At 38.7% G+C, this 13,931-nt stretch overlaps 1 protein-coding gene across 1 annotated transcript in view; it reads left to right on the forward strand.

The window, feature by feature from the left end:
• Positions 1-4,407, forward strand: part of LOC306879942 (E3 ubiquitin-protein ligase TRIM9-like) — a gene marked incomplete at its 3' end in the record, with an annotated part of 39,947 nt that extends 35,540 nt beyond the window's left edge. The window contains exon 9 of the mRNA XM_079433172.1: positions 4,197-4,407. Coding sequence (XP_079289298.1) covers positions 4,197-4,407 — 211 coding nt within the window. The remainder of the gene's footprint in view (positions 1-4,196) is intronic.
• Between the last annotated feature and the right edge of the window lie 9,524 nt (positions 4,408-13,931).

Raw genomic sequence — 13,931 nt, forward strand, 5'->3', positions numbered from 1 at the left:
CATGTTTATTAGCTCACAGGGTTTCTGCAGGATTTTTAAGCGACTTTTTTAGACCTTCACAGATAAAATTAATGCCCTATGATTGGGGTGGGGCAATGTCAATGGTAACATATTCAACTGTAAAAAGCTTGATTTACAGTTCAGATACAGGTTTTCACAAAAAATATAAAAAATAATAAAATTTAATAAAATTTCAAATTTTAAAAGGGCTGTTAAAAATGCAAATCCATTCTCTGCCAGAAGGTGGCGCTTTCAGAAGCGCATAAAGATAGACTTTGAAATGAGCAGCACTCATATTTATCCAGTGAAATCATAGCCTTTTTCATTTTAATCATCATATTAGGCTATTTGGCAATTGTCTTTCCGTCCCCATTGTACATTTTATGGCCTTAGATTTGATCAAATTTTAGACTTTTTAACGACCAGCGAAAATGGCATGCTAGAAAAAAAAAAAAATTGGACAAATAAAATAAGATAAAATATAATAAACTGCTTTAAATTTTTCAGGTACAGAAAAACTCAAGTGAGCCCGGGCCGATTTTTGTTCACAATGCACGTTTTTAGCGAATCGTACCTTTAGCCAAAAACGAACCGTACTCAGACCACCTCCTCAGTGTTCATATATGGGCCAAAAATCAAGCGAACCACGCTCAGACCCCTGAAAAGGACCAAGTGTGAAAATACCCTTATTTATACATGGTATCACAATTAAATGTGAAGCAAACTCTGAAAGTTGAGAGAGATTAACACTAATTGCTACAGACATTTTTGAAACGAGGAGATTTTAATTACTATAGATTTTATAACTTTTTATAAAATTTGTTAAGCACATAAAAGAACATTAATTTTTTCATTAAATTACTGTGCAGTTTTTCTGTAGCTCAAATAGTAGAGCTTGGTGCTGGCAACGCCAAGGTTATGGGTTCAGTTCCCAGGAAGAACTAATAAAATGTGTACCTTAAATGCAGTTTAATGGACTGTTCGCACAGAACATGTTTTCCATTCCACTATATTTCTATTGTTTTTCTATGTAAACAAGCGCTAGATGAACGTGTTTGATCATTGCAATCATGTTTTGTGTCTTTTGCAGTGTCTTGCGCATACCACGGCATACTAAAAATGCAGCGCTTAAGTTAAAATAGGTTCAATTGTTAAGAAACGCAGTTCGGAACCTTGCGCTTTTGTAATGTAAACTTGCTCAAATATTATAAATGGAAGAGCGAGATAGGCAGGACAACAACACACGTGTCTGTGATTGGCCAGACTATGCTGATGATGCATGTTATAGTATGTTGGAATATTTTCATAGTTGTGGAGCATTGTAAACACTGTTTCAGTATGAAGTTTGATTAGGATATACTGTAGCTGTAGTGCATGTACACATGGTGTATGTCACAGTTATGCTGATGCAGTGTCCTCTGGAGAGTATGAAGGACAGGCTGATTATAACACTGCAATGATTTAAAATTCTGCCTCCGTTTATTGATAGTGAGGTAACTGTGAGGACACGCTAACAGTATGCTAGTGTTACACTTAACAATCCCTGAAATCTATGCCTTTCATATGTAGCCTACTTAATATAGCCTGAGGACAAGCTTGTTCTACTTCTTTGTCAGTCTTGACTCCATCATAGTCCTTTCATTTCTCCTCTTTTTTAAATAATATTTTATAGATGTCTTGTTTTCCCAGCATGTTTCTTTTATTCTCTTCTCCCTCCATCACCCAGGGGCTGTAAGCAGGTAAAGCATTCAGGTGAAAGTAGTTTGTAGAGTCACTTATGTAGAACTTTGCCAGTAGTTCAAGTATCATCAGCTTTATTATAGTTGTTAGATAAGAGATTGTTCTAGAAACTCAATAGTTCTGTTCGTATTAAGATGCATTTTTGGTGATCCGTTCACAAGTGGTCAGCACTAAATAAAGGTGGAAACATATAACGCTCTATATCGTTTTCATTAATGAGTGCAGCATGCGCATTCGAGTTAAGACCCCTTGACACCAAGGATAACTATAACATTATAACTATAACACAGTGGAACAATATTGTTGGAATCACTTTTAGAAAGATTTTACCAGCTCATGATCCATAAGTTTTATATCTTATAATATCCGTCCAAAATCATTCTGATGATACACTGACTTCTAGTAAAGCAAATGATTTCTGTTTTTTTCCCATACTCCTCCAAAAACCTCCCAAGAAAGTGATGCAGATCATAACAAAATACAAGAGATGGCTTAAAAAAATCTGAACACAAGGAGTCACATGAGGTGCGTTTGAAATGCACGATAAAGGGATTAAAAACAAATCCCCAAAAAATCATTTATGCTCCCTCAAGTGGTTCCAAACCGTTAAGATTCCCATTCATCTTCGGAACACAAATGGAGATATTTTTAATATTTTATTCTTTTACAATTTGGTAACACTTTAGAATACTGTTCCATCATTAATGAATAACTACACAAGAACACATGAGTAATGCAATATTAGCACTCTAGTAACTACTAGTAACTAACAAGAAACTCTGATTAATGAATTAGTAAGTAATAGTGCTTGGCCGAATGTGGTAGTTCACTATTAGCTAATCAGTAACTATTATTTTTTCATACCTCCCTAAGAACTACTGTATATAGGTTCATAATTAATATGAATAATACATAATGTATAATTAATTCTAAAGTAAAGGTCATGGTAACCCACTAGTATTACCAAATTCTTCAGAAGGAATTACTCATTTTTGGATCAGTATTCTAAAGTGAAGATCGCGATAACTCCTTAGTAATTACTGAAGTCATTGTAAACTAAACTGTAAGGTTTTGGTTAGTAATTTATTTTGCTAGATTTGGTAACACTTAAATCATTACTAGTGGGTTACGGTGATCTTCACTTTAGAATGCTGATCCAAATAATTAGTAGTTTCTTCAGAAGGATGTAGTAACACTTAAGTCATAACTATCCAAACCCTTACATATATCTCAAAAGCTTTAACTCACGTCAGTCAGTATTAGGGAGTTATGATGCTTTTCACTTTAGAATACTGATCCAGTTAGTAGTTCTTGTAGAAGAATTTGATCATTCTTGAGTCATTACTAGTGGGTTACCATGATCTTCATTTTAGAATTAATTATACATTATGCATAATTCACATTAATTATGAACCTGTATACAGTAGTTCTTAGTAGTTCTCCAGGATATATTAAAAAAATAGTAGTTATTGATTAGCTAATAGTGAACTAGCAGTTTCAACTGAGCGCTATTACTTACTAAATCAATAATCATAGTTTCTTGTTAGGTAATAGTAGTTACTACAATGTTAATAGTGCATTAGTGAATTGTTCCTGTGTAGTTATTCATTAACAAAGGATCAGTATTCTAAAGTGTTACCCAATTTTTGTACATCCATTTAGAATACACACAACCAACATTTTCAAGCTTCAAAAAGTTCATAAAGACATTGTAAAAGTAATCGATATGAATAAAGGGATTTAATTCAAGTCTTCTGAAGAGAAACGCCACTTTATATGATGAACAGATTTAATGTAGTCTTTTATCCACATAGAAACATTACGTTCTTACAGAAGTTAAACAGAAACAGAAGTTTAACTGTACTTGCTTGATGTGTAAGAACATATCTCACTGGTTCTTGCCGAAACACAAACGTGCTCACATGACTTGTAAGAACTAACCTCATTGGTTCTTGCATATCAAGCAAACATGGTTGAGCTTCTGTTTACAATACTGATGTACGAATATCTTCAAATATGGGGTTTGCAATGCCATGAGGGTGAGTAAAACCCTGGTGAACTGATCCTTTAATAACAGGTGGAAATAGGACCAATGTTTAGAAATACATGGTGTGTAGAGCTTCCATTGTGTTCCTCAACATGTTTCTTTTAAAATGTCTATGAGCTGTTACAAAGTTTCTTAACTCTATAAATATAAGTAGGTGATATCACACTTGCAGTCATCCTGTCTGACTGAATATTAGCATTGCTGTGATTCAGAAGTAACATACACACTGGAGTCATAGCACAGTTTCTCCTCCCTACGTTCTTTACTCTGATCCAGCTCCACTCCAAATTCTCCATTTCCTGCATCCTTCTTATTCCTCTTCCCAGAGAGATCTTGGATCAAAAGAGAACACTCCTGTGTTGCTGATTCACTTCATTTGTCTCCTTATTCTTCTCTGTGATTCTTGCAGGGCTGAGGGTGGCATCATAAAGGGTTCGACTGTGGGGATTCTGTTAGACCTGACAAAACATACCCTGACCTTCTTCATCAACAAACAGCAGCATGGACCTGTAGCTTTTGAGAACCTGGAGGGTGTGTTCATGCCCGCAGTTAGCCTCAACCGCAATGTCCAGGTGAGCAGCAGATCCACACTGACCTTTACCATACTCAGTGATCGGTAGCATTGGGAATCCAGAACTGTTTCTTATTCTGAATCATTCTCATGACCTTCAAGTTGCTTTACCAAACGTCTAGATTATTTTGGCATGTTTTGATTTTTAAAAAATATTTTTCCACAAATATTCTCCTAAGTTGAAAAATTTAGGAGCTCATTAAAAACTTTTAGGGATGCAATGAAAATTTATCAAACATATTTTTTCTTTAATAAAGTTTTCCAAGGAGACATTTACAAGCAAAATTAATTAATTTATTGAAATATAAAAAAAAAGTACACTTGGTTTTTAAATATTTATTATTATATATTTTCAGGTGACAACACTGAAGAAATTACGCTATGCTATAATGTAGAGTAGTGAGTGTACAGCTTGTATAACAGTGTAAATTTGCTGTCCCCTGAAAATAACTCAACACACAGTCATTAATGTCTAAACCGCTGGCCACAAAATTGAGTACACCCCTAAGTGAAAATGTCCAAATTGGGCCCAATTAGCCATTTTCTCTCCCTGATGTCATGTGACTCGTTAGTGTTACAAGGTCTCAGGTATGAATGGGGAGCAGGTGTGTTAAATTTGGTGTTATCGCTCTCACTCTCTCATACTGGTCACTGGAAGTTCAACATGGCACCTCATGGCAAAGAACTCTTTGAGGATCTGAAAAAAAGATTTGTTGCTCTACATAAAGATGGCGTAGGCTATAAGAAGATTGCCAAGATCCTGAAACTGAGCTGCAGCACGGTGGCCAAGACCATACAGCGGTTTAACAGGACAGGTTCCACTCAGAACAGGCCTCGCCATGGTCGACCAAGTGTCATATCCAGAGGTTGTGTTTGGGAAATAGACGTATGAGTGCTGCCAGCATTGCTGCAGAGGTTGAAGGGGTGGGGGGTCAGCCTGTCAGTGCTTAGACCATACGCCGCACACTGCATCAAATTGGTCTGCATGGCTGTCGTCCCAGAAGGAAGCCTCTTCTAAAGATGATGCCCAAGAAAGCCCGCAAACAGTTTGCTGAAGACAAGCAGACTAAGGACATGGATTACTGGAACCATGTCCTGTGGTCTGATGAGACCAAGATAAACTTATTTGGTTCAGATGGTGTCAAGCGTGTGTGGCGGCAACCAGGTGAGGAGTACAAAGACAAGTGTGTCTTGCCTACAGTCAAGCATGGGAGTGTCATGGTCTGGGAGTGCTGCCGGCACTGGGGAGCTACAGTTCATTGAGGGAACCATGAATGCCAACATGTACTGTGACATACTGAAGCAGAGACTGGGCCGCAGGGCAGTATTCCAACATGATAACGACTCTAAACACACCTCCAGGACGACCACTGCCTTGCTAAAGAAGCTGAGGGTAAAGGTGATGGACTGGCCAAGCATGTCTCCAGACGTAAACCCTATTGAGCATCTGTGGGGCATCGTCAAACGGAAGGTGGAGGAGCGCAAGTTCTCTAACATCCACCAGCTCCGTGATGTTGTCATGGAGGAGTGGACGAGGACTCCAGTGGCAACCTGTGAAGCTCTGGTGAACTCCATGCCCAAGAGGGTTAAGGCAGTGCTGGATAATAATGGTGGCCACACAAAATATTGACACTTTGGGCCCAATTTGGACATTTTCACTTAGGGGTGTACTCACTTTTGTGGCCAGCAGTTTAGACATTAATGGCTGTGTGTTGAGTTATTTTCAGGGGACAGCAAATTTACACTGTTATACAAGCTGTACACTCACTACTTTACATTGTAGCAAAGTGTCATTTCTTCAGTGTTGTCACATGAAAATATATTATAAAATATTTACAAAATGTGAGGGGTGTTCTGTGAGATACTGTATATATATATACAGTGGGGGAAAAAAATATTTGATCCCCAGCTGATTTTGTATGTTTGCACACTGACAAAGAAATGATCAGTCTATAATTTTAACGGTGGGTTTATTTGTGAGAGACAGAATAACAACAGAGTGAGATACAGAATACAGTGAGAGACAGAATAACAACAACAAAAAATCCAGAAAAATGCATTTCAAAAAATTTATAAATTGATTTGCATTTTAATGAGTCAAATACGTATTTGATCCCCTATCAATCAGCTCCCAGGTGTCTTTTATACAGGTAAGGAGCTGAGATTAGGAGCACTCTCATAAAGGGCACCTATTATGCCTCTTTTTACAAGATGTAATATTGGTCTTGGGTGTCCCCAGAATGTGTCTGTGAAGTTTCAGGCCAAAATACCCCATAGATAATTTATTATAACAGCTGGAAAATGTCATTTTTGGGGTGTTTCTAAAAACGAGCTGATTTGGAGTGTATGTGTAACCGGTTCTACTTCGCCTCGCTCCGAGCGGGATTCGAACTGCGGTCTCCGGTGCGGGAGGCGGGCGCTCTAACAAGGAGGCTAAAAGCCACGGCCTCTAGCGTCAGTCGCCAGAGCGCCTCTTTTTGAGATCAGAGGAGTGAGGTTTACACGCACCAGCACTTACTTGCTTACGTCTGTTACACTCACCCCCCTAAACCTCACTCCCGTCCGGGTCACGGCACCAATGTAACCGGTTCTACTTCGCCTCGCTCCGAGCGGGATTTGAACCGCGGTCTCCGGCGCGGGAGGCGGGCGCTCTAACAAGTAGGTTTACACGCACCAGCACTTACTTGCCTACGTCTGTTACATATGCAAATGAGCTGCATATTCCCACCCCATCTCCAGAAGAGGGCGTCGCGTATACGCCTCTCTGCATTGCATATCTACAGCGATAAACAGCTGGTAGAAGCAACATGACTGAGAGAGAGGGAACCGGTGTTCAGTCGTACATATGGGAGTCAAATGTACTGAAAGTGGGACGAAACAGCCCGATGTTGCAGAGCTCACGCATCAATGATCAATGGACTGAGCCGCGCGACCGCGCTACGAATGGCGCAAACTAATTTCACAAGTGTGGCGCCCACAGCGTCCTTCCGAAATATGATGTCACACTGCGGTGAGAGTCAAAACGGCAGGCCTAGTGAGACTGACTTGGTTTTAAGGGGATTAAAAAATTAGTAGTGGGGGGATTTTTATCATTGTAGGGTGATTGTGTTCACACACTGCCAACACACATTTATGTCCAAACACCATGTAAAAGTGGATTTTGCATAATAGGTGCCCTTTAGGTGTTCCTAATCTCAGCTTGTTACCTGTATAAAAGACAACCTGTCCACAGAAGCAATCAATCAATCAGATTCCAAACTCTCCACCATGGCCAAGACCAAAGAGCTGTCCAAGAATGTCAGGGACAAGATTGTAGACCTACACAAGGCTGGAATGGGCTACAAGACCATCGCCAAGCAGCTTGCTGAGAAGGTGACAACAGTTGGTGCGATTCTTCGCAAATATAAGAAACACAAAATAACTGTCAATCTCCCTCGGTCTGGGGCTCCATGCAGGATCTCACCTCGTGGAGTTTCAATGATCATGAGAACGGTGAGGAATCAGCCCAGAACTACACGGGAGGATCTTGTCAATGATCTCAAGGCAGCTGGGACCATAGTCACCAAGAAAACAATTGGCACCACACTACGCCGTGAAGGACTGAAATCCTGCAGCGCCCGCAAGATCCTCCTGCTCAAGAAAGCACATGTACAGCCCATCTGAAGTTTGCCAATGATTCAGAGGAGAACTGGGTGAAAGTGTTGTGGTCAGATGAGACCAAAATCCAGCTCTTTGGCATCAACTCAACTCGCCGTGTTTGGAGGAGGAGGAATGCTGCCTATGACCCCAAGAACACCATCCCCACCGTCAAACATGGAGGTGGAAACATGCTTTGGGGGTGTTTTTCTGCTAAGGGGATAGGACAACTGCACCGCATCAAAGAGACGAATTGAAAGGGTATTGAAAATGGGTCGTGGATAGAAAAATCTGTGGAGGGCGCTGAAGGTTCGAGTTGCCAAACGGCAGCCTCAAAACCTTAATGACTTGAAGAGGATCTGCAGAGGAGTGGGACAAAATCCCTCCTGAGATGTGTGCAAACCTGGTGGCCAACTACAAGAAACGTCTGACCTCTGTGATTGCCAACAAGGGTTTTGCCATCAAGTAAGTCATGTTTTGCGACGAGTTCAAATACTTCTTTGACTCATTAAAATGCAAATCAATTCATAACATTTTTGAAATGCGTTTTTCTGTTTGTTTTTTTATTTTTATTTTATTATTTTTTTTGTTATTCTGTCTCTCACTATTCAAATATACCTACCATTAAAATTATAGACTGATCACTTCTTTGTCAGTGGGCAAATGTACAAAATCAGCAGGAGATCAAATAACCCCCCCCCACTGTAAATATATATATATATATATCAGAGGTCGCGTTAACCCGAAAATTCTCCGTCATTGACGGAATGTTTTTAGCAGTGACGAAAAAATCTGAAGGCCGTCCGTCACTTTGACAGATTACACTGAGGGTGATCTACTGTATTGTACTTTGTAACAGTCCAGGTGGTGGCTAGTGCACTCCAGTGAGGCAGCAGAGAATATCATATCATGGATCATCAGCTCCAAAACAAAAATAAAACTCACTTTTGCTATGCCTTTGATTACGCACAGGCGAGTATAGTAAAGCTAATCGCTTGATCTGAGGTGTCTACAGCGATCTATCACACCACATTAAAGAGCGCCAAAATGGTATTTATTGCTTGAATTTACTAATAAAATGGACAGAATTTTAAATCTGAGACTGTATTTCATATCAAAAGTAACAACGCACAAACTTACTATACTGTGTAGCCTACTGTGCATCGATTGGGAGTTAAGAAACGATATTGGTTCATAAAAATAAGAATCTATTAAATTTTTTTTTTTACCCAGCCCTTGCATATTTCGTTGTTAGTGGCCTCTGCTGTTACTGCGGCGTTGAACGTGAAAAGTGACGCAGTCTCTATTCATCTGTTCTCGTCATAAATAAATAAATGCATAAGCCAATATGCTGGTCCATAGGTTCATTATTAAAAATGAAAATGTGTATAAATTAAATATGTTATTATAATTAAAATATGAAAATGAAAATGACGGGTAATAATATATTATGAAGGAATTTTTTACAACCCTTTCCGTAGACAATGTTAAAGTCTAACGCAACCTCTGATATATACACACACACACACACACACACACACAAATCTGATTGGCTGAAAGCCTTGTACAGCTGTGTGATATTCTAGTGATAACAGAACTCCAACTGAGCGAGTGTCATCATGGCGGACACCCAAATACACTTTAATTTTCTTAATACTACTGTTTTTGAGTCAAGGAATGTAATGTAAGCTGTTGAACAGTTGTATAAATGCAATATCATACTCATAGCCATTGCGATATGTCTGTATATCAGAACGCTACAGCCAAATCACAGCTGTGCCAATATACAGCCATATCGCACTGCTACTCGTTTGATAATGCTCATATTTTATTGTGCTGATACTAGTAATGGTCTTTCTGTTATGCTGCAGCCCAGACAGACAAGAGTTTATGTTGAATTAAATGCCACTTTTAATTATAACAAGTAGCTCATAAGCAATCTGCTGGCATAAATGCATGGTTTTCATTGTTTGTAAACTGCTCTGAAACAGTGAGCCTGCTGTGCTGTTTTTACTTTGACATGTGTAGCGCTCATATTTATTTAATGAAAGCATAGCCTTTTTAGGTTTGATAACATTAGAGTGTTTTTCAATTCCTGTTTTTCCATTCCAGTTTAAATTAGAATTAAGACATTTTTAAAGATATTAATTTTCATAAAACTTGCTTCTAGATACCTTTTACAGTTTGCACACACATCTATTTTTAGTTGCACTGTGCTTTACTTTAAACCCTTCTTTTGAAAGTTAATAGATGGAAATTAATTAATTAATTAAGATGAATCGTAATATGAATCAGATTCACATGCCTACTGATCATCACCACATCACATTTATCAACATTAATGATTGGAATTTGTCTTTTCACAGGTGACACTAATCACAGGTCTGGAAGTCCCAAAGAGCATCATGTGATCATCTTGGACCAATAAGAATGAGCCAGACCTTTCTTGTTAAACTAATCAGTGCTCTTAGACTGCACTGACATATTACGCTAATATTAATAATATTTTTCCCCTTATGGTCATATGGGTGATTTGCATTTCAGTGTTTACAAATCATTCCCATGTTTACAGAAAAGCAAACGGCGATGTCCCCACGGGGGCCAAAACTGGAGTCGGACCCAAAAGCACTTTGAAGTAGAGTTATGCCTCTTTTTCATACCTCCAACGAAAGATAGCACAGTTTCAAAAACATAATTGGATTATAACCAACTTATTAGCTGTTTGATATCTTAGCATTGGAACAGAGTGATCAAACGCAACCGATAGTGATCAAACAACTGTGAGACTAAAAGTGAATTTGAAAATGTTTCAGGTTAATCTCACATGCTACACAAATCTCAGGTTTACTCACCTTTAATGTGCTTCAAAAGCCCCCAGAAATGTCATCACTCAGACCATGAATCTGGGGTGCTGGGTTTGAAAAAGTCCCGGTCTAGACAAAAGCCCTGCATCAGATAATGGTGAAGTTTACAGTATCTTCAGTTCATAGTTCCACAAGTAAAATTGTAAATCTTATTGCTAATTTCACACTTCTGCTGAATTAGCTGCACAATTTGAGGAAAACAAAACAATGATCGTAGCACAGACAGTGCTGGATGAGTTACAGTGCCTTGTGAAAGTATCCATAATTTCTTTCACGTTTTGTTATGTTGCCGCCTTATGTTAAACTGCTTTAAATTACCTCCCCCCCCCACATCAATCTACACTCCATGCACCATAATGGTAAAGCAAAAAACAGGTTTTTAACATCTTTCAAATTTATTAAAAATAAAAAACTTAAATAATTCCACTGCATAAGTATTCATACCCTTATCTGGGACAATTGAAATTTAGTTCAGGAGCATTTATATTGCTTGTAGATGTTACTAGACTTTGTGTGAAGTTAACCTGTGGCAAATTCAATTGAATGGGTATGATTTGGAAAGGCACACGTCTTAATAAAAGTTCTAATAGCTGATAATGCATATCAGAGCAAAAAACAAGCCCTGAGGTCAAAAGAACAGTCTGTAGAGCTCAGAAACAGGTTTGTGTCAAGCCACACATCTGGGGAAGAGTTCAGAAAAAACATCTGCTTCATTAAAGGGTCACAAATGCATGTAGTCTCTGTTAACCTTAATGGAAGAAGTTTGAAACAACCAGGACTCTTTCTAGAGCTGGCCTCTTGGCCAAACTGAGCAATTGATGGAGAAGGGCTTTGGTTAGTGTGGTGACCAAGAACCTGATGGTCACTCTAGTTGACCTCCATGATCATATATGCAGATCGGAGATACTTACAGAAGGACAAACATCACTGCAACACTCCACCGATCTGGGCTTTATGGCGGTGTGGCCAAACTCAATCCTCTCCTCAATGAAGATATATGGAAACACACTTGGAATTTGCAGAAAAGCACCTAAAGGACCCTCAGACTCTGAGAAACAAGATTCTCTGGTTTGATGAACCTCAATTCTAAGCATCATGTTTGAAGGAAACCAGCTCTGCTCATCACCTGCAGAGTACCATCCCAAAAGTAAAGTGTGCTGGTAGCAGCCTCATGCTGTGGGACTGTTTTTCAGTGACAGGGACTGAGGGACTCGTAACACTGCACCAAAATATTGAGATAGCCTTAATGAAAACCCAGAGCATTCAGAACGTCAGACTGGGCAGAAGGTTCACCTTCCATCAGGACAATTAATCTAAATTCACAGCAAGAGTGGCTTAAAGGCAACTCTGTGAATGTCTTTGAGTGGCCCAGCCACAGCCTGGACTTGAACCCAGTCAAATATTTCTGGAGAAACCTTAAAATGTGCATCTCCCCCCATCCAACTTGACAGACCTTGAGAGGTGAAGAGGTGAGGAGAAGAATGGCAGATAATTGCCAAATGCTGATGAGAAAAGCTTGTCACATCAAACAAAAAAAGACTTGAGACTGTAAAGGTACTTCAGCTAAATATTTTGTTAAAGGTATGAATACTTATGCAATGCTCTTATTTCAGTTTTTTATTTTTAATAAATTTACAATTCTGTTTTTGCTTTGTCAATATGGTGCATGGAGTGTAGATTGATGTGGAAAAAAAGTAATTTAAAGCGGTTTAACATAAGGCAGCAACATAACAAAACATGAAAAAAAAAAAGGATGGGGTATGAATTATTTCGCAAGGCACTGTACATGCTGAAGTGGAATACTTAACGTATGCACAATTGTCTTAGCAAACAGCACTAAAACAAACAAGAAAAAAATCCAGGTTTACAGAAATGATATAAAACCTGCCATTAGAGATAGACTGTGCCCTCACCCCCAAGTGGACCTTGGTGCTTTATATATCTCAACTCTGAGGTCTCCTTACACTGTGACTGACATATTCCTTGAGAGTCTTGAAGTTGAAGTGTGTAATTTTCTCCTGTCTCAGCTTAATATGCAGAGATAATTGTAAGCCATTTTAGGTTGATTTGACAGAAAAGTGTAAACACTGATTCAAAACATTGCTCTGTTTGTTTGAACTACCCCTAGCAACGACTCTAGCAGTAGTGAGGGCTTTGGGTGGGGCTATCTGTATTTCTGACCAATGACAAATGAGTGGTCGGGAAACCTGTTTGAAAACAGTCACTATTTTTGTAAATGTATTTAGTGACGCAGATATGACACACATCGACTTTAAGTACATGACAGACTCGAGCTTCATACACCTCTATACAAGTGAATGATCACTTCATGGTTCAATCAGTATTATTTCCATCGCTTTTTTAGATTCTGATGTTGAAATACATCAAAGTCATACCTTGTAGTTGGAAAAAATATTGCGTTTGCATGTTGTACAGCCGTAAATATGGTCAAAGCAGTGAAGCACGCATGAGTTACACATTCATTATATTGAATTTGTGTTACATAGTGTGATGACATGGATGAAACAGGAATACACCATAGAGTTGCCTCCTATTGTTTGTTGTGTGGAATTATTTTCTGATAACGTAGCTTTGAGTTAAAACCCTAAAATTCTACATAACTCCATAACAGCACTTTTATTCTCACAAAACCGGACACATTAAATGCTATGAGGAGTCACATATGGACCTTGCAATAGGAGATACAAGCCTATGTTCAGCTTATACCTCTGTTGAAATTACAATGATTTCAGGGAGAAATGAGACATAAATGAAAGATATTATATTTGTTTATTATCCTGTCCAGACATTAATTTACGGGATTATGGGAACAGATAATAACCCATTGGTGATGTAAAGCATGGGATGTTGTTGATATTTATAACGCATTTCTATGAAGAGTGTAATTAATGTAAATAGCTTGAGCCAATGCTTTTATCTCGCAGTGAGTGCTTTGCTGTCAGGAGTACCAAACTAAAACAGGGCAGGTACTGGCACTAAATAAGTGCAATGGGAGCAGTTGTTAAAAAAATAAAAATAAGGAGTGGTAAAATGTAAAAAGCTGCGCTTAAAG

This window comes from Barbus barbus (assembly GCF_936440315.1).
Source record: "Barbus barbus genome assembly, chromosome: 14".
NCBI classification, from domain to species: domain Eukaryota; kingdom Metazoa; phylum Chordata; class Actinopteri; order Cypriniformes; family Cyprinidae; genus Barbus; species Barbus barbus.